At 34.0% G+C, this 21,069-nt stretch overlaps 1 protein-coding gene across 4 annotated transcripts in view; it reads left to right on the top strand.

Moving 5' to 3' along the window:
* SYT1 (synaptotagmin 1) overlaps positions 1 to 21,069 on the top strand; it is a 561,665-nt gene that overhangs the window by 402,540 nt on the left and 138,056 nt on the right. For 2 of the 4 annotated variants that reach the window (XM_030819920.1, XM_003259584.2), the window contains 4 exons: positions 902 to 1,086; positions 7,134 to 7,256; positions 11,156 to 11,323; positions 14,459 to 14,626. In XM_030819920.1, coding sequence (XP_030675780.1) covers positions 902 to 1,086; positions 7,134 to 7,256; positions 11,156 to 11,323; positions 14,459 to 14,626 — 644 coding nt within the window. The remainder of the gene's footprint in view (positions 1 to 901; positions 1,087 to 7,133; positions 7,257 to 11,155; positions 11,324 to 14,458; positions 14,627 to 21,069) is intronic. The other 2 variants (XM_030819921.1, XM_030819922.1) reach the window with 1 other exon arrangement.

The raw sequence follows: 21,069 nt of genomic DNA, 5'->3' as shown, positions 1-21,069 counted from the left end.
TGTTCCAGATGCATTAAAAGCTTTTTACCATGTTAATTCCTTTAATCTTTAAGCCAGATGAAATGGGTACCACTGTAATCTTCACTGTATAAAGGAGGAAACAGAAACTCAGAACAGTGAAGCAATCTGAGTAGAGTCACACAGCCTCTAAGTGGCCAAAGCCAAAATCTAAACCTGGATTAAGAGCCACTGAACACATGAGCATCACCCACATCTAGAGAACTTCAGTGCATACATTTCCCCCATGATTGATTTTCAAATTACCAAGTACTTCTAATTAACCTTCACTATTGTTATGATGTGACATTTGTTGTTCTATATATATGATTAATATCTGCCCCATACCATGCCAGAACATAAGAATGCAACACCTAGTACTTTATAGATGAGTAATAGCAGCTGCCATTTATTAAGCTTTTGCCATGTGCCAGGCACTGCATCTTATTATTTAATACTCAGAAAGATCTATGGGGTACCTCCCAATTTACTTCCGCTTTAGAGATGAGGAAAGTGAGGCAGAGAGGTTAGATGACTTGCCCAAGATCACACAGCTAGTAAATAGTGGAGCCAGGATTTAAACTCAATAGCCGAACTCCAAAGCTTGGCTCTGAATGAGTGAAGAGATGTGTTCCTAGAAATCTAGCTTGGAGAGTCAAGAAAAGTAAGAGGGAGGAGATGACATTTGACATATCTGGAAGGGCAAAGTGGGAAAGAAAGGAAACAATACACTCAGTGGAGACAACAACATGGATAAAGTACTGAGGAATGGTGTACCTGCAGCATAATGGGTGCTCAAAAATGCAAATGAAAAAAATGAATATCTTTACAGCCCATGAGTTAAAAGGTTTTGCACATCTAAGTGTTGTATGACTAATGCTCTCTGTGCTTTTCTTTCTTTCAGTGCCACCGTGGGCCTTAATCGCAATAGCCATAGTCGCAGTCCTTTTAGTCCTGACCTGCTGCTTTTGTATCTGTAAGAAATGTTTGTTCAAAAAGAAAAACAAGAAGAAGGGAAAGGAAAAAGGAGGGAAAAATGCCATTAACATGAAAGATGTAAAAGACTTAGGGAAGACGATGAAAGATCAGGTAACGTATCCTTTCCACATTTCTTCTTAGATTATTTTGTTTAAAAAGGGTAAACAAATGGTTTATTATTCTATGCCATATAATTATAGAAATAAACAACTTCTGGACCCATATGGTTTTTGAGAAGCTTTGCAAACCTTTCAGTCATTGTTCAAGATCCCAAAGCATGATGGAGGCATTTGGCAGGGTTTTCCAATCTCCTGAGCATATAGAACAGAAAAGGGCATCCATGATCATCAGGCCCATCTTGATGGGTTTGGCATATGAAAATGATACCTGAATATTTTGATTACATCTGTTTAACCAGTCTTCATTGTGTTTAGAGTTAGAAAAATCAAATAAAAAGTGCCTGAGTGTTTTGCAATTGGGCAGGGGATCCTTCTAATTTCTCCCATTCATAGTCACTGTTAAATAACTGAGTTTTACAGCTGTTCATCAAACTTGATGAAAGCTGCTTTTCCTACATGTCCATCCAGCTGAAAAATTAGTTCTCAAGAATAATGAGTTATATGGGAGAAGGGAGAGAAATATGAGCCAGTTCTAAAGAACAAGACAGGATGGAATTTTTGCCTTATGAAAAAGTTTTCTTTCTTATAAGACAAAATTCTCATTTCAATTTAATAAGGACAATTACAACCATAACACTGGTTATAAAATCCATCTGGCTGGGTTATCTTTCCAAGCCCAAAAAAGCTATTTGGATGTTCTTTATGTTGCTATCTGTTTTTGGCTAAATTAATTGGACAACTTGGTTCAAGATAACGTTTACTATTATTAATGATAATTATTAAATGCCTCTTCATTTTTGAAATAATATTCATATTGAATATCTCTAAAGAATATTTAATTCATATTTTAAAATTAAAGTGTAAATGTACAGATTTTTTATAGAAATAACATTTTCAATTATCAATATTCTCCATCAAATACAAAAGTTTTATTTATTCCCAAATAGCAAAATATATAGGCAGTTTTATAAATTCCTCTTATACTATTAATTACTATTACTCAAACTCTTAAACCTGCATCTCCTTAAGAACAATTTAATCAGGTGTTACAACAGGCATTTTAAGTATATTTGCATTGTTTCCTATTTCATTACACATTCAGGACACTAACTCCCCTTCCCAGCTTGAGTTTTAAACTTTTTCCTCAAAGACTCTATAGTATCTATTGATAATAATTTCACAAAGGCTCATGTTTTACTCTCTGCATTTTTGTTTGGTTTTGGTGCTATGGAATGGGTGGAATGCCTGTACTCATACTCAGAGAGTTTAGGCCTGAGCTAAGAGTAGCAAGGGTTTGATTTTTCTGGCAATTTCTAATCACAGTCACAAAAGCCAATGCATAAACGTTCAACTACAGGTGTCTAATAAAGATTTTTCTCTTCAGTTAATTTAAGTAGAAACTAAAATTTCCAGTCATGTCTTACTTTATTTCCACACTCTTCATAGCAAGCAGGACTTGATAAAGATTTCTTTAAACAACTCATTGGGAGATTAAGTGTGGAAATAACCTCCTAGATGGACATGGACTGAATAATATGTATGTTGATTTTATCAATATTGTGAAAACAATAATTTGACAATAGATCACTATCTTTTTCATAATTATCATAAAATTTGAATGTGGTTTCCCTGTGCTCTAGAACTAATTAAAATTACTGAATAATGTTAAGTGATAACAATAGCATTTCTTCCTAGGACAATAAATCTATCATGTTTGTGGGATTTGTTCTGTATAATGTAAAATTATAATTTACAGCATAGTGGTGGTGTTTATTACCCCTGTTATGACCTGGATAAATGACCAAGATCTCAAATATAGAGAATTAATGGGGGTTAATTTTTGACCCCCATTATTGATGATCTATTTTTTGGATGGGGAGAGACAGAGAAAATGATGCAAACAAAGAAATATTAAGAAGTCAGTGATAGTTTATAATAATCTGTTATTGCAAATTATTTAGAATTTCAGCCACTGAAAAAGATGTTTTCAGTCATTTTAAGTAGAGCACTTTGTCTACATAGGACATTAGCTAGGTCTCAATTTTACGAAGTTATGAACAATTAAGTTCACAGAATAAGGTACAATTTGGACCTTGATGTATATACACTCCAGTGATGAATGTTTATATAACCATAGCTTATGCTACTTTTTGAAGCACACAAAAGTAGCTAATCATGGGTTCCATCATTTTATGAAGAGGAACGCTAAAAAAGCAAAATCGAATGTGCAGATTTTAAGAGGATGTTTCATCACATGATGATCGCCAGATCATCCAAAATTCAAAACAGCATGAATACAAATTAAAATTATCATTAAATAATTATATTTTCAAAATAACTTCAGCAGAATGTTGAAGTGAACATGGGGAAGAAAATAAAGATGGCTTATGCCCTTCTCTTTTAAAAACAAGACAGATGTGAGAGACATTTTAGATATAATCTCTTAATCTTAAGAAATATCTATATATATAGGCTCTACATACAAGATATAAAGGCTCTAGGACAATCAATACATTTTACCATTTCAATTCGTATCAAATTCACAGAAATTCAAATTTCAATATTCAGGGCTACATGTCTGTATAGTAAGGTTTTGCAACCAAGGAAGATTTTTTAAAATATTCTGCAATGACTGCAAAAAGTATAGACATTTATGTTGTGTTAGATATATATTTATGTGTTCTTTTGTATGCGTTAAAACTGGAGAACACTAACCAGACAGAGGAAAATATTCACATGTAAAGTCATAGGTCTGGAAAGGTCATTTCTCCATGGTTTTCACTAATGTGTGTGGATATTTTAATTTTTATTTCTTCCTTCTATGTCCTTATCTGTGTTGTGTCTCATGACTGTTCTGGACTGTCCCTTGCGGTAGGTTTCCTCTGCTACTTAGACATCCCTAGTCAACGCTCAGATACATTTAGTGGCCTGGCACCTGGGGCTCCACAGCTGAGGGTATATCATTCTGACACGCATCAAGAGGCTGAACTAAATTGATTTTTTTAAAGATAAGGTGTTCTCATTTTAAACACACTAACGGATTAAATATAACAGTATTAGAAAGCTCAAGTTTTAAGTTGATGGACACAAAAAGAAATTCAGTCCCTTGTGCTACTTTTCTAGTGTGCCTTATTAAATCCAAATCTGAACAATGTAACTGAGAATGAACAAATGCTCCTTCTGATGGTTGCGAACAAAGCACCTGTTGAATGTCAAAGCAAACCATAAGCATGTGCACTTAATCTTTGAAATTTAAAATAAGGTCTGATGTTCCCAACCCAGCTCTTTCTACTGCAATTTATCAAATCTCAGAACTGCTAGGTTTACAAGCTTTTTCTTCCGAATTTTGTTCTATGAAGGGGAAAATAGTGCTCTTGAGATATTATAATAGCTACTGATTTAATAGGTCTGAATTTAATGTGATGGTACAGAAAATGTCTTGCTTAAGCTCAGCCTTTGGGACAGGAATAGACTTAATCACTTCAGTGATGAACAGTGGCACTGAGAAATTATCAAAAATTTAGCCCTATTTCATGCAGAATAATTGCAGAGATGGTCCTGCCTTCTATTCAGGTAAAAACCACTTAGGGAGAAGGAGATTTAATATATCAGCTATTTCAAATTGCATTGGGCTGAAACATGATACACAAATTCAGTTCTGAAAGAGACTTTTGAAAAGGTATTTTAATCAATGAATTTTTTATTATAATAATAGAGCAACATGCAGATTTATCAAACAGAAATAGATGTTAGATAGTTTGTTATTTTTTTAAAAACCAAAATCTTATAGGGAGGCAAATTACCTAAGCTGCAATTTCCTGAGCACATCTACGACAGTGTTAAAGACTTATACACAGCTAGGGTTTTGAAAGGGCAAAGGGATTCCACTGCCTGAAGTTCTCTAATTAAACTCAGTAGTTTTTTCGTGTGTGTGTCACTTTACTATCATGTTACCTTTAGTGACCAAGCCCCTTGTTCACAAGTTAAACAATTAATATAAATTTTAAAATATTTTCATGTTGTTTCCTGCCTTTAGCTATTAGTAAGTCAACATTTTAACATTCAAAGAAACAACCAAGCATAGATTAAACTTTCCAAATTAAGTGGTTTGTAGCTAACCAAATTTGATAATGTTTCTACACCAATGTATATCCTGATGGCAATTTTCAATTTTCAAAACTCACTGAAGGCTCGTAAGAAATTTCCAGCAAAGGGGAGGCATCACTGACAACAGCTCAATTCTGTTTATATGACCTTCCCACCTGAATGAGTTCTATTAATCTGTGATACAGCTGAGTCTCAGTTTTTTAGAATCAAATTGGAGTTAACTGGGTGAAGCCAAATTAGAAAATCTTGCAATTTCAAGGGCTGAGGGTGCCATTTTGAAGCACCACTGAAGGTCCCTGAGTAAGTGGGTAGATTGAACAGAGAATCTCCTTCCTGAGAATGCTGAACACAGCAAAGAAAAAAGACCATGTAGTCTTGGATGTGGGGGTAGCAGAGTGGAGGAACTGCGGTCTGATGACTGATGCCTATCTACAGCCTGGTTATACTTCTTGCATTTGAGTTCTATGAGAATTCTTAGATGCAGTTTGAGAGCTAACAAGAGTTAAGATTCCTTTACTTTATCAGAGATATAAAACAGTCTACCACTGATATGTCCATTTTGATTTCTGTGAGATTCTACAGTAATACAGGCATGCATACACATATACAAAAATAGCAATGAAAATGCTATAACCTAAAACCAGGAGACAATAATTGTTATATATAACACAACAACAAAGTTGAAGTCATTAAAATACAAAGAGCCTTTGCAAATCAATAAGAAAAAGGTAAACAACACATAGACAAATTAGCAAAGGATATGTACAGGCAGTCCCCAGAAGAAAAAATACAAATGGTTAATATAAAAGTTTTTAATCTTTTCAACCTCAGGAAAATGTAATTTTGTATTCTTTTAATTTTGAATAATGACTGTGTATAGATTTCTAATTAATTATTCTAATTACTTAAAGCAATAAGAATTACACATCCCTAGAAACAAAACTTCATGTACTTACAACCTTTGTAACCTTTGATATTTTTAGCAAAATGTTTGCATGTTATAAAAACACATTATATATTTTGATTTTTTAAAAAGAAGAGCATTTGAATGAAACTTATGAGATAGTGAGCTTTCTAATATTTCCATTTATAGTACACTTAAGTTTTAGGTTATAAAGAGTATTAAATTGGTCAGACTGAGTTTTGAGAGTTCAATACAATTGATTTTGCTCTTAAATACAAAACGAATTCTTATGCCAATTTGTTTTTGACAGAATTGCAAACAACTGTTTTTATCTTTTCATATCCAACAGACTCTTAATCAATTTAATTCAGCCTAGCTTTTGATGGAGCTGTTATGAAAATAAAGTGGTAAACTGAAATTGGAAGTGGGGTGAACTTTTCTCTAAACATGGATTTGCTGGTGGCATGTTTTTTTCCTCTTTTTCATACCATGATAAATGTATATGTGAAACACAGGTAATTTAAATTTTCTGAGGATCATTACTGAACTATCTTTTTCATAGGAAATAAGGCAACAAAAGGCCATGCATTTTATATTAGTTATTCCACTGCATGTAGCGATGATATTTTATATGATGCTGAGCATCTCTTTAAACTACATGAATGTGAAATCTGGCCTGGTTAGTAGCATGTTTATCTTTCCTCTGAAAGCAGCAGTTTTATCAGAGCCAAATACAACACCAAGTTGACACTTTCTTTGCAACAACGTTACATTTTTTGCTTGCAATATTCTGAGGGGCTTCTTCCATCGCTTCCATTTTGCTTGCTGATTGGGGAAAAAAATTCCGTGCACAAAAGGAATTTAAAAAATATGTAAGCAGCAAATGTGAATGTGTGTCAGACAAACAGATTTCCAGCATCTTAGTGCTTGCTTCGAACAGCTTGGAAGTATAACTACAGGCCCAGTTCAATTTGAGTTTTGATGAAAATTCACTGAAATTCACATGTGATCCATTTCTCTATACATAGGCCCTCAAGGATGATGATGCTGAAACTGGATTGACTGATGGAGAAGAAAAAGAAGAACCCAAAGAAGAGGAGAAACTGGGAAAACTTCAGTATTCACTGGATTATGATTTCCAAAATAACCAGGTCTGAAGTGGAGAACTGTCTTCTAATTCCATTACGTTTTCTGAAATTACCAAGTAGAAATTGCAGCAAGATACTTCTTAAAATATTTTGTTTGCTGCGAGGGGAAAATGCAATTATCAAAGCTATGGATGAAATAATTTCTAAGAACAGGCAGTCCCCTACTTGCTAATTTAACTTCTGGTAATTAGAATTCACAGTATTCAACCGATTACATCTACTTGTGGCACTTTCAGCAGGCAGACAGAATACAAATTAACTTGAAGCAGTCGGTCTGCTTCTGAGAGCTTCTAGCCACAGTCTCACCTTCTCAGCTTCCTCAGCCTGAGCTGCAGCAACCTTTCTTGGACTTTACAGATTTAGAACTAGACAGGGCTAGGGGCCTTTGAGTTGGGCCACTATTCTAGTCAAATTTTTGAAAAATAATATAATGATTTGATGAGGGATTGAAGATGAAAAATTAATTCTGGTCCATTAAATTTAAAAGCAGGATGGCCTTATATGATACTAGGTGAAACTCCTAGTGCTAATGAGATAGCAATTCTAAAAGAGTGAGAAAACCAGAGACTTACTTCTAGTGCCTAGGAATATTGCCCAGAAAGTGACAAGGAACTAAAGAAGGTAGCAAAACAGGCATTTTTGCTTCAATTTCTCAAAAAGTCATGAAATGCCACCTAGATGAATGATAGTATTATTGGCTACCTTTTATTGACTGGCTGTCAATAAAATAGAGATTGCTGAAAGATAACTGTTAAAAATCGCTTTACATTCTAAGACATTCCAGGATCCGCAACGTTGATGAAAATGTTCCTTACCTTCTGAATTGTAAAAGAAATGTGAAAGCTGGATAAGAATTAGGGGAATAGGCTAAGTTAGAGATCAGGTTTTTAAAAATCTATAAGACAGGCAGGGTGCAGTGGCTCAGGCCTGTAATCCTAGCACTTTGGGAGGCCAAGGCAGGCGTATCATGAGGTCAGGAGATCCAGACCATCCTGGCTAACACGGTGAAACCCTGTCTCTACTAAAAATACAAAAAAAAAAAAAAAAGAAAGAAATTAGCTGGGCATGGTGGCCGGCGCCTGTAGTCCCAGCTACTTGGGAGGCTGAGGCAGGAGAATGGTGTGAACCCGGGAGGTGGAGCTTGCAGTGAGCCGAGATTGCTCCACTGCACTCCAGCCTGGGTGACAGAGCGAGACTCCATCTCAAAAAATAAAATAAATAAAATAAAATAAAATAAATAAAATAAAATAAAAAAATCTGTAAGAGATAGCCCTTCTCCAAGTAGGAAAGTTTTAAACCTCTCCAGTTCATTTTGCTTCTCTCATCTTTTTGGGTAAAGAACTGATGAATGTAAAATAAATACAGTTACTAGTAATGCAGCATGTGTTAATGATTTCCAGTTTGATGAGGAATGAACAATAAATAAATAAAACACTAATGCTCATCTTTGATGAATAACATCCAAAGTCAGTAATGCTGTGAAAGCTCTAAGCAGTTGCAGAAATTCTGTGCTTTATTTAGGAATTGACAGTTCAAATAATGTCTTCACTTTCTAGAGTTTCCAGAGGGTTCCTCATTAAGGATGTATAAATATACTGTCATATTAAAAATAATTTTTTGATCAGCTTCATTTTAGCTCTGGCTAGTTATTACATAATACATTCTAGAAAACTACATTATTGGTTTACAGGTTCAGGTTTGTAGTTATACCATTTTTAGTTAATTACATATGACATTTGTGGTCATTTCTATCACTTCTATGAAAATTTGAGCATCAGGATTTGGTTAGGAGCAAAACCTCTTATTTATATATTCTAGGAAAGATCAAGGACAACTTATATTGGTCTTAATATATAACATATTTTCCAAAAATTTAATCTGGCTTTCTATATGCATCCACTATTTTTTTCATCGTATTGACCATTCATATTTTCCAGTGGAAATCTAGTGGTGTCTCATTCTGATTAGTCATAATTTTGAAGCTTTTAAGTTAGCTTTAATTATTAATACTATAAGTATCATTTTATAAAGTAGTATTTTTAAGAAAATAAATAATAACACTGAGAATTTTTTTACTAAAATATAGTGAGAGTACATTTACTGTTCCCTTTTCAGCAAACATCAAATCTAAAAAGTTATTTCATTCTGAGAAACCGATGAATTTTTAAAATATTATGCATTGATTTTTCCCAAATGTTCTCAGCTAATTTGATTTATAAAGTGATTCCTAAGAGGCAGGAAGTTAAAGTCTGAAAAACTTCATAAAGTTTGCATCAAATATATGTTTACCAAAACTAAAAGACAACCCTAAAATATTCTAATTAAGACGCTTCCATGGTACAGAGAAATGTGATATTTATCTCTTAGACAGAAGTCAGAACAAGGTTTTAAAAAGTAACCTCATTCTTTATTAACAAAATATCCAAAAACTCTAAATTATAAATCATCTAGTTTCTAAAGAGTTTAAGCCATCTCTCTAGCATTTTTTCTGCTCAAAAGAAAATTGGTTATAAAAAGTGAGGATGAGGAAATAGAATCTTACTTATTCGCATTACTACATAAAGGTAAATACCAAATACCTACTTAGCAAACAAAGAGACAGACTGTTTGCTTTACTAATCATGTCTTTATAATCTGATGCCTATTTTAGCTATTTTTTGACCATCTGTCTGTGTTTTGTTTACCTACCATCTAGCACTCTTATTGCCACTGTTGTATCATGATTCCACAAAAAAAAAAAAAGATATTGAAGCATTAAAATAGAAACAACATAAGCATTCAGGTTATTGGTCCATGTTAAAAATTGAGTCACCTAGCCAAAATGCACTTAAGTACATGGTAGGTCACAATTAAAATGGTTATGCATTTTTTTAAGAAGGTGAATTGCTTTTTTACTCTACTAGCTAAAAAGGCATGAACTCAGATTTTCAGGCTGAGATGTAAAAACCTATGGTGTTACTGCATTTACAAAATAACATATACCTTGAATAACAGTAAGAGTCTGCTTTGTTACCTATATGGATCTAAATCAGTCTGTTGACACAAAATCTCTAATGGCAGAGTATCTATGATAGTCTACTCACACCTCTTTTTCTTTGCAAAAATATTAACAATGCCATAATACCTTAATATTCATAATGAGGCTTAAGAATGCATCAGTAAGAAAACAGACTTAAAGAAATGTAGATAGTTCTGTGGTGTTTGGAAAAAATAAAAAACACAGTTACTCACCACTATAAAACCTCACCTCTAATCTCCCTTCCTTTCTATGAAGCTGAAATTACATTTCTTTTACTCCATGTCCTATATTTAACACAGAATCTCATAGATAATAATCATTCTACTGTAAGTTAAAATAAATGTAGTCAGCACACCAGTGAAGGTCAAATATAATAGAAACTAGAAGATCTTATTTTTTATCTCAAAATGCTACCCAATTTCTAAGAAATTTCTACTCAGCTAGCCTGAGGCTTTGATAAAGAATAAAAGTTTCCCACTTTGTAATTACAAACTTGTGATTGCTTAACAATGTATTTTCACTTACAAATCATGCTCTGGAAAGAAAAACAATGCACAAGAGCTTTTAGCAACTGGAAAGTTATTGGATTACAACTCTTTTGCAAAAATGAACTCCGTATTTAACTGCAATCAGAAACCTTTTAAAAGCCTCTTTTGTGCTTAAAACCAGGCTTCCCAGAGCCTGCATCTGTCATAATTGGGTTTCTGAACTCTACATAGCTCAGTTCATTTGCCTTCTGTGTTCAGATTCATAAGAAAATCAGAGTTTATTAAAAATAAGTAGGAAGAGGGAGAAATCCCAATATGCAGCATTGTGAACAAATCGATCTTTTCCAAAATATCCACTGATATTTATGTATGCTGTATTCTGTTGTTTATTTCAGCTGCTGGTAGGGATCATTCAGGCTGCCGAACTGCCCGCCTTGGACATGGGGGGCACATCTGATCCTTACGTGAAAGTGTTTCTGCTACCTGATAAGAAGAAGAAATTTGAGACAAAAGTCCACCGAAAAACCCTTAATCCTGTCTTCAATGAGCAATTTACTTTCAAGGTATTTGTTAATACTTATTTATAACCTTTCCTTTGTTGTTTTACTTAAAAGACTGATCTCTTCCTGACACATACATAGACATGCACATGTATGCTTGTTCAGGGACTCACAATAATTCCAGTCAGAATATGCAAAATTCTTATCTTCACTACAGTCAAGATTCAATATTGCCTTTCAGTGTGTTCAGAGTAGGATTCAGTTCAGTCATTTCAGAATGGAATGGACTAGAACATGACTAGGATGTCATAGTCACATCTAAAAAGTGAGATCCCTCCCTAAAATAAAGCCAAAGGAATGAAATCATTATTTTTCTGAATTTCAAAGTTCGTGAAAATAGGTACATCTGTTACAATCCCAGGATTAAGAAAGCTATGTCCCAGTGCTTAAATGGTACAAATAGACATGACTCTTATAACAAAATTTTGCGTGTAGAGGGCAGTTTGAGCACTTTAAAGTCATTCTTCTTAACTAATCAATAAAAAGGAATATGAACATATTTTTTATTGCATTTCTAGCCTTCTTCCTTTACTCTAGGTTCTGCCCTGATGTTCTTCATCTTGTTGAGGAACCTCAGTTGACAAACAATAACAGAGAGATTCCAGCCATATAATATTTCATCAGGAAAACATGACCTGCAGGTCTCCAGGATCTTCATGGATCTTGGCTTGAAATCATTCATAAAAACAATTCTTTTGGTAGATATCTTCAACATGTGAAAAAAACTTTTTAATGCATTACTTAGAACAATATGTTTCTGAAAAATGAAATGTCTGTGAATATGCCAGCAGGCTAATTCAAAATCACCATGTCCATCAGCCAGGCTTAGCATGTGCCTTGTGTTGGCAAACATTCTGGGATGAAATAAATTGAAAATGAGGGCATGAGTCATTTTCTCAAACTTTGTTTTCAATTATGTAAAGGGGAAGTGTCTTTCTATTCACTCTAAAATTTCTGAGTTTTCAAGACAAAGGTCCCTCATGTATTGTCAGTAATCTTACTTAAAATCTGGTTTTTCTGTACCTAGACAGTGAATTTAAAATACTAGTAAAGACATTCTGGAAATACTCAGTTCATGAAGAGTATCTGCTCATGAAGCTTAATCACTATAGTCAACATACCACAAAACATAAAGTGGAAATAAAATTTTAAAAATATTGTAATAGTAATCACAGTTGTTTTATTCATCTATTTATTAACCTTAACTTAGGTCAGCAGTTTCTGACCAAAACTTAGTAAGGAAATTCTTAAATTATATGAACTAATGTATTGGGGCTTTGTTTCGTATTACATTACCTACATTATTATTTCTTTTAAAAATGCTAATAATTTTATTAGTAATTTCTATAAAACCAAGTATAATTTTGAAATTTTTGAATTCTCTATACATTTTTATCAAGTTTCATTTTATTTCAGAAACATTGATCAAACTATACATACATCCAAAGTATAATATATTCTGCTATAGTTTAAAATATTTCCATTTTTCTAGAGAACTGGTTAGACATTGTAGATTACTCATCTTGAAGTGCCAAGAGGCAATATGATATCGGAATGGAAGTATAAAAGACTTTAAAGAGGCCTGGCTTTACAATGGATTTAAATCACTTAGCAGGAACTCAACATGCCCCAAGCTAAATTCATCTTCTTTTCCCCAAAACAGTTATCTGAAGGAGCTACTAATCATTCAAACAATAAATATTTTTAAGTCCTTCTTCTGCACTAGGTGTTTTACATATAGTCATTCATCCCCAAAACAGCCCCATGAAGCAGCCATCATTACAGTATTATCACAGTTTAATAGATGAATAAACTGATGTTTAATCACGTGCCCCAGGTCCTTTAGTTGGAAAGTCCAAATCTGGTACAAGGTCTGACCCCAAGCCCAGGTTTTTGACTGTTGCTCTTTGAGTACAATCATTAGAAAGTCTAGAGAGATTTTAGATATACAATAAAATTTTCAAGGGTTTATCCCTACTCTAAGATATTTTGTTTCTTTGAGAGTCAGCTCTTTGGAAGGGTTTATTTTCCACTCCTTCTAAAATGGAAAAAGTATGATGCTTACTTTTTAATCATATCATTTTAATAAAATAATCAGATTCCAAACAGATGATAAATAAATGACAGAAAAGAAAATCTCTTTGGAAAACTGAAATTTCTTGTATGTTGATGGCCCAATATTCTTCCTTTTCTTCCCTCCTTAATATACGGAGTTAATTGAGAAATGTTTGCTGAAGCATAAGACAACCATTTACACTGATAAAATAATAGGAAGTGTATGAAAATTGATCAAACCTTTAAGAAAAGTCTAAACAATTTCTTAATTAGGTATTTCTACCCAGTTACTGAAGTGTAGCTTACTTGGATTGCACTGCTTTCACTGAATATTAAAAATGTCACTAATAAACATCCCAACCCATAGCATCTGTCCCAGATATATTTGAACAGCTGGAGAATTCATCAGTTCTTGGCCTTTTGCCACCACTCATCCTAAGGCATGTCATACCGAAGAATGAACTTCAAAACCCATATTATAATGCACCTCTGATATTCAAAACATCAATTTCCTAGTCAGTTCTTGTCAATCAGCAAATTATTTTAGGGAGTAGGTGAGGCACTTGTGAATATCATTTCAATCCTTTCAGACTCCTAGCATAGCCTTTAATAAATCATTGCTCCATTGAACTGTGGCATTTAAATGCCTTGAAAGAGTTAATGGAACATTTGAAAAAAGTTACTTGCCCTTTTGTAAGTTACACCCTGACAACATGACTTAAAACAACAACAAAATATTCTACAAGAAAAACTTACTTATAGTCAAATGCAATTGGCTTGTTTATTCTTTTATTAATCTTAAGGATTTATAGCATAACTAATAGCAGGATCCGTTATTAATAATGCTAACAGCTTCTAGAACTTTGAGAAAAAGCAATAAATCACTAAAAATTCCCATTTTCTCTCAAGTAATTTTAGCCTCAAGCAGTTCGTCAAAAGTCTCAATTTAAAAAATAACCAAAAACAAAATTATCTCCCTGTTCTGTTTATGCAACATAAATACTAAATTAAGCACCATGAAGAAGTAACATGTTTTAAGCATTTTTGTGACTGGATATTTTATCCTCATCTCTTTTTATTTAGGTACCATACTCGGAATTGGGTGGCAAAACCCTGGTGATGGCTGTATATGATTTTGATCGTTTCTCTAAGCATGACATCATTGGAGAATTTAAAGTTCCTATGAACACAGTGGATTTTGGCCATGTAACTGAGGAATGGCGTGACCTGCAAAGTGCTGAGAAGGAAGAGGTAAGGGAATTATTAGCATTTCTAATATCACAAGCTGTACTCACCAGTTGCTGCTCATATAATAACTTATTGAGAAATACTCTACAAAGGGGGATGTGGGCCTCTAGTTGTTGATAGCTGGTAAAATAGGGTCAAAGGCATTGAACCACCCTGTTAAAAAGTGTACAGGTCTTCTGGGTGTTATTTGAAAGAAGAGAGAGAAATGTGTGTACTGGATCTAGAAACAGCAACCCTGGACACAAACAAGCACACATATGCCCACAGGAACTCTTTCTAAAAGCTTACAAAAGGCCACACACACTCATAAACTACTGCTTTAAAATGACAATGAAAAATTATTTTATGTCTCATATTTTTCCACAGTCATTTTGTGTTTTCTGCATAGGTTATGTAGCTATTACACAGAAATAAAATGGTACTTTTTCCTTGATTGTTTCTGCATATCGCAGACAGTTCATTGTTTCTCCTGAAGATATGAGAGCATGATTGGTGAAACATCAAATATAATTCACAAAGCCTGATATTAAATCCATTTTTTAAATGGCACACATTTTTATGCTACTCCTCACATTGTTTATTCCCAGTTTTAATAGTTTAGCCCAGTATTTTTCCATGACTTAAAAAGGGAAGTTCAATATGTTTAGTGCATTTAAGCTTCATAATAATCAATTGTATCTGATTATGCGATGCCTGCCTGGCACCGGCATTTTTCTCTGCAAACATTTCAGTAGACCAATACTAGAAAAGCAAACAACCCTTAGCTTCTCCAAATTCCTAAAACAACTCCTTTCCCAGTCACTCTTTAGTTCCTGACATATGGCTATAATTACCCAAGAGATTGCTGACAGCTCAGTCATTTAGGATCTCCAGGTCCCTAGGATTCCCTGGCCTCTTGGGGTCACCAGGGAAATCAGAGAGAGGGTCAGTCCTTCTGAGAAACTCAATCAAGTCCATCACCTGGGAATCCTCTCAACCTAAGGTTTTCTGTGACCAATCTGAAGCTATGAACTTTATACGCCCTATATGATGAAATGAGGCTTCAGAACAGGCCTATTAATTCCCATGCTGAAATTGAACTTTTCACTCTAAAATTGCTGTTTGCTATTTGATTTTACAAAATGAGTCAAAAATACTAAAGTTAAACTCTGCTTTTTTTTTGGAAAAAAGTATATATACTTACACTTTCCAAAAAAGAGAGCAGAGCTTAAGTATTTTTGTATATAATATTCATGTATATATACTGTCTCAATATCTAAGAATGTTGACCAACCTTTCTTAGACATTTAGACAGATTTAGTCCTACTTGGATATTCAAGAATACCCAAGAAAAATACTGAGTTTTAAAATTATATGATTTTATGGATAGTTCTTTCCTATAAGTGAACTAATGGTAATGTTACAGACATCTTCATGAAAAAAAAATTCGAACATTCACTTACAATGTTTATAATTATTTAACAAAGTAGTGAGATGTTTCATTGAATTTTTTATTGAAGTGTTTGACTTTGTGTAAATTTTTTGGGTGATAAAGTAGGACCATAACAAATGTTTGTTAACTGATTGGTTTTATTAATTGACTGGTCTTTGGTTGGCTTGTTGGTTGAATATGAGAACATGAACCACTGGTACTTCACAATGTCCACCTGTGCAGGGTGCATGGCTCACACTTGTTACTTTCACCTGGATAATTATCGGGTGGTAATGACATCCAAGATCACACCCAGTGGGTTTCTGAAAAATTGTGAAATATTTTTTTCTGAGCTAAGGGAATGTAGACCATTGAGCAAGTTTCCTCTTTCAGAAATCTTTGAGTATGAGCAGTTTGAAACTTAACACCAAGCTGACGGGTTTCACTCTAGAATCTAGGGGGTTAGGTACACTGCCCATTCAGAATTTTAACCTAGAAAGTGGCCTAACATGATTTACCCCTTATCTTACTTACTGATGAAATAGAATAGAATGTGAAGTACCCAGCATAGAGTCTGGCATATGGTAAATGTTCGCTAAGTGAGAGATCTCTCGTACCTTTTTCTTGGTTAATTGTGTGTGTGTGTTCTCTTTCCCCATTTTGTGTGTTCATCTCCCCATTTGTTGTGTCTTTTCCCTCTATTTTTATCTACTTTGCCATCCTTTTTCTCACCATTGCACTTACTGAGTATCTGTAGGAGTTATTAATGGGAAGTATTAATTTTATCATTACACTTGTAAAACTCTAGAGACTTTCCTCTTTGATTTCTACTCAGGAATAGAAATTTTTGGTTTTCAGTTAGACTATTTCTCTTTATCAAGATATAGGTTATAAAAAACTGTGTAAGACAGATTTCTAGCTTACAAAGTATCTCTGGATGACCAGACCCAGTTAGAAATTTTTTCATAATAAAGGAAGTAAGATTCCAATTACATTTTATATCTGAAGAATTATATATTCTCAATGATATCTGCTCTAACTTTTCCTGCCACTGTCCATTAATTGTAGAAAATTATAATTGTGTGAATAAATTGAAGTCTTAGATTGACTTTAGTTTTATGATTTTAAAGAAATTGTTTTTCCACTTTACATGAGCAATTTAGTTCACGATTTTAGTTTTGCTTTCATCTAGCAGTGTTAAGCGTTATTTTTAATGTCATAATGAGATGAAAGATATCAAAGAAAGTGAGAAAAAGGAATTCAAGGAACAGCTTTGGAATCTAGAACCAGTACTGCTAATCATAGTAAGCTGTTCTGCCAGAGACTTGGATTTAAACAGGTTAAATCAGACCCACTGACAGCAAACTCTGTGATGTTAATTAAATGGAGTAAGGTTTTGTTGCCAGAAAGTTGACAACTATAAGTCATGAGATGATGAAGTAACTGTGTAACTTAAAGGATTATGTACTATTTTAGTGACCAAATAATGTGCAAGCAATTTAGAAAGAAATGGGAAGGAACATGGATAATGTAAGAGCCTCATTTGGAAGTGACTAGGCCCATGTTTAAAAGGAAGTGGTGTGGAAGAGATAAGCTGCACCAGGAAGAGCCACAACAAAAGCACATGGTTCCCACTATTCGATTCTATCCCCAGGTGGAAACCTCACTGGTGAGGTTTCCATTTGGCTTGATTGTGTTCCGCAAATTTACACAATCAAAGCCACCTCACTGGTTTCCGTTCACTTGCTGGTTTGTTTTTTCAGTGATGCATGGTCGACTACTTTCTTCCTCCACTTCCCCACCTTCTAATAGATGAAGGTGGAATTTGACCTTGGAGACAGGTCAACCTTTCTCTGATTTTTGTTTCTTTAAAACAGAAACATGTATCCTCTCAGTTCCTAGAGATGGTTGTATATAAAACCGTTGTTTCTTAATTTTTTTATTTCTCAGTATATGGCTTCAAAATCATCCTTGGTAATCAGTATATAATTCTCCAATGTGCAAAAGGCTACCAATATTTATAGCCCCAAGCTGTCTAAGTTAAATCTTTGAGATTTTCTTCTCTTTAATCTTTCAAAAAATAAGTATTTATTGTATACGCAAGTCATACCTGAAACCAATCTTTATCTTTTTAGAATAAGCTATTTAATATTTTGACTTAATTATTTCAAACATTACAAGCAACAGCTATGACTCCATTTTTCCCTTCTTATAAATTTCACTTATGTCCAGTTTTAAAATTGTCTCAGTTCTGCACCCCAGGATCAGGTAGATCATCAAAGTATTTAAACCCTTTTTATTTTAACATTTTGTTCCTATTTATAAAATTTATTTTTATCTCCATGCCTTCTACTGATATTTGTTATCTCTAAAAACAACATAAGGAATAGATAGCACCAGAAAAAAAACCAAGCCTTTCTTTTTAACATTCCGCCCTGATATGCTGCAAGCTCTCATGATTTGAGCAGTACTGTTTTATTGTTTTGTTTCCATTAGAGAATAAGTCTATCACGTCTTCTTTGTGTAAAATTTGGTAAAGAGTGATTTTTAAATGAGATTCTGTAATCCAGTGCAAATGGAAAAAAAATTGATTGCAGAATTAAAACAAGTTGGAACATAATTTAATTAGTATCCAAGCAGAAGGGAAGAGAAACTACTTTAATGCCTTAATGGAAAATCAATTTTGCAAGAAAATTTCACATTTTTAAGCCTAATTAGAAAAACATTTACGTCACAGAAAAGCATGTGAAGAATACATATTCAATCAAATGGCAACAGTTTTTTAACTTCCAATGGTCAATTCCTTAGTACTTCTTCAGAATGAGTTAAAGTCATTATTCCTTATGGCATCTTTTATGCCCAAGGATCATGAAAGTAGTGATGCTGTTTCTAAGTACATTTAGAAATCAGATGGCAACTATGCTCTCCAAGAATCTCCACCCAATGATCAATGCCCTGATTGGAAATCCTTATAAAGTGTTAATTGCTGGAATTTTAAACATGGATGCCAATAAGAACCTTCCTGGTCATTCATTCACAACCTATCACATTTGAGAAATGCCACAAAAATATTAATTTGCATCCATAGCATTTCAGGAAGTTATACTTGTTTTTCTTTACTTGTTCATTGTCTATCTTCCCTACTGGACTGAAGCTCCATCCAGGCAGCAGCCATGTCTATGGTTCCTCACCAAGTGTAATCAGAGAGGCAAGAACACAGTAGCCGTGCAAAACTATTTTTGAATGAATGAATGGAGATGTTTATTGTACTGTAAGAAATGTGTCCAAACGCCCTTTTTAAAATCTGTGTTAATAGTCATTGTGTTCTTATTTTACAAATGAAGGTTAAAGTATTCTGAAAGCTAATCAGCAAAATGTCCTAGCTCTGAATGCTGAAAATAGTTTAGTGCCTCTCTGGGTTTTTCTGGTATGTTTCTTCAAAGATAGAAGCAGTACAGATGCTTAGCAAAATCAACCTTGTTATTGTTTTTCTTTATGGTTTTGAAAATGATAATAGATTTTGTCTCAATAACTTTTGTTTGTTTGTTAAAGGCTTATTCAGTGTCTCCCTCTTTGTAACCCTCTTTTTCATCCTGTTTCCATAATGCACATGGAGCTCATAGATCACCTTAATTTAACTTTTATTTAAATGTAAGACTTAAAGCTATGGTGTAAGTCTCTGCCTACATCATGGAAATTGATCCAGAGGAAAATGGGAAAGAATTAGTTCTAGGGACAACTCAAAGAATGGGAATAAAATCTAAGTTTATCATGCCTAGAATATTTGTTGTTAATCAGTTTTATAATATAGTAGATATAGTTTAGTAGTATTGAATTATTTTATAGTATATTAAAACTATAATATATATTAGTGTACCTAGTATCTATGTGTCCATATCATGGGACTTGGAACATACTGATTTCCCTTTAAACTGCTACAGAAGTATAGATGTGTTTTATTTTTTACGGTATCTTGGGCCATAGCTGTGGTTTATTTGAGTTTGAGTCTTTGGTTAGAATTTCTGTCACCAATTATAATTGTATTCTTATGTATAATAAATGTTATCCACTTCATGATGTGGTTTCCAAGAACATGACAGGAAAAGGCAAATAACTTGAAATATCTCTCTTGTATGTAGGACTGTAATTTGCTTGTTTTTCTGGTTAAAAAGACTTTTCAGGCACAGGTAGAAGAAATCCAAATTCTCACTTTAGAGTTTCTAAACAAAAATCCAATATTTTTTATTTTAAATTCCCTAGAAAAGTGATATAAATTAGACTCTAATTTGAAGCAAGAATTAAAGCAAGGAGAGATCCTGGACATTTTCAAAATGCACTTTGGCTACCTTCCACTGTTCTCCCTCCCATTGTCATATTTTAGCCTACTGCACCTGCCTTCCTTGTCACAGTGATAACCACCCAAAGATCTGGTCTCACAGCCTGGCTCTCTAGCTTGCAAAGTTCATCTTCATTAAAGTTTATATTAGCTTCTCTACCTATCCTATAAACACAAATAATAGCTATCATTTACTGAGAGTCTACTGTATGCTGACAAAAAAAAAAAATCTCATAGCATTCTTCAAAATTGACATTACCAAATCTGTTTTACAAAATAGGGAAGGAAGGGAACTGAGACCCGGGAAAGTTTAAGTAATGTGTCCAAGTTTACACGGGCAATGCCATAACTACAATTCAAACACAGGTCTAAAAGCCTACACTTTCCATTTTTTGAGATTGAGTCTTGCTCTATTGCCCAGGCTAGAGTGCAGTGGTGTGATCTCAGCTCACTGCAACCCCCGCCTCCCAGGTTCAAGCGATTCTCCTGCCTCAGCCTCCCAAGTAGCTGGGATTACAGGTGCCTGCCACCATGCCCAGCTATTTTTTGTATTTTTAGTAGAAACGAGGTTTCACCATGTTGGCCAGGCTGGTCTCGAACTCACGACCTCAAGTGACCTACCTGCCTTGGCCTCCCAAAGTGCTGGGATTACACACGTGAGCCACTGCACCTGGCCCACACCATCTTCTTAAAGAGTCT

This window comes from Nomascus leucogenys, chromosome 10, assembly GCF_006542625.1.
Source record: "Nomascus leucogenys isolate Asia chromosome 10, Asia_NLE_v1, whole genome shotgun sequence".
Classification (NCBI taxonomy): domain Eukaryota; kingdom Metazoa; phylum Chordata; class Mammalia; order Primates; family Hylobatidae; genus Nomascus; species Nomascus leucogenys.
Note: the sequence above shows the minus strand (reverse complement) of the source record. Positions and strands in the feature narration are given on the sequence as shown.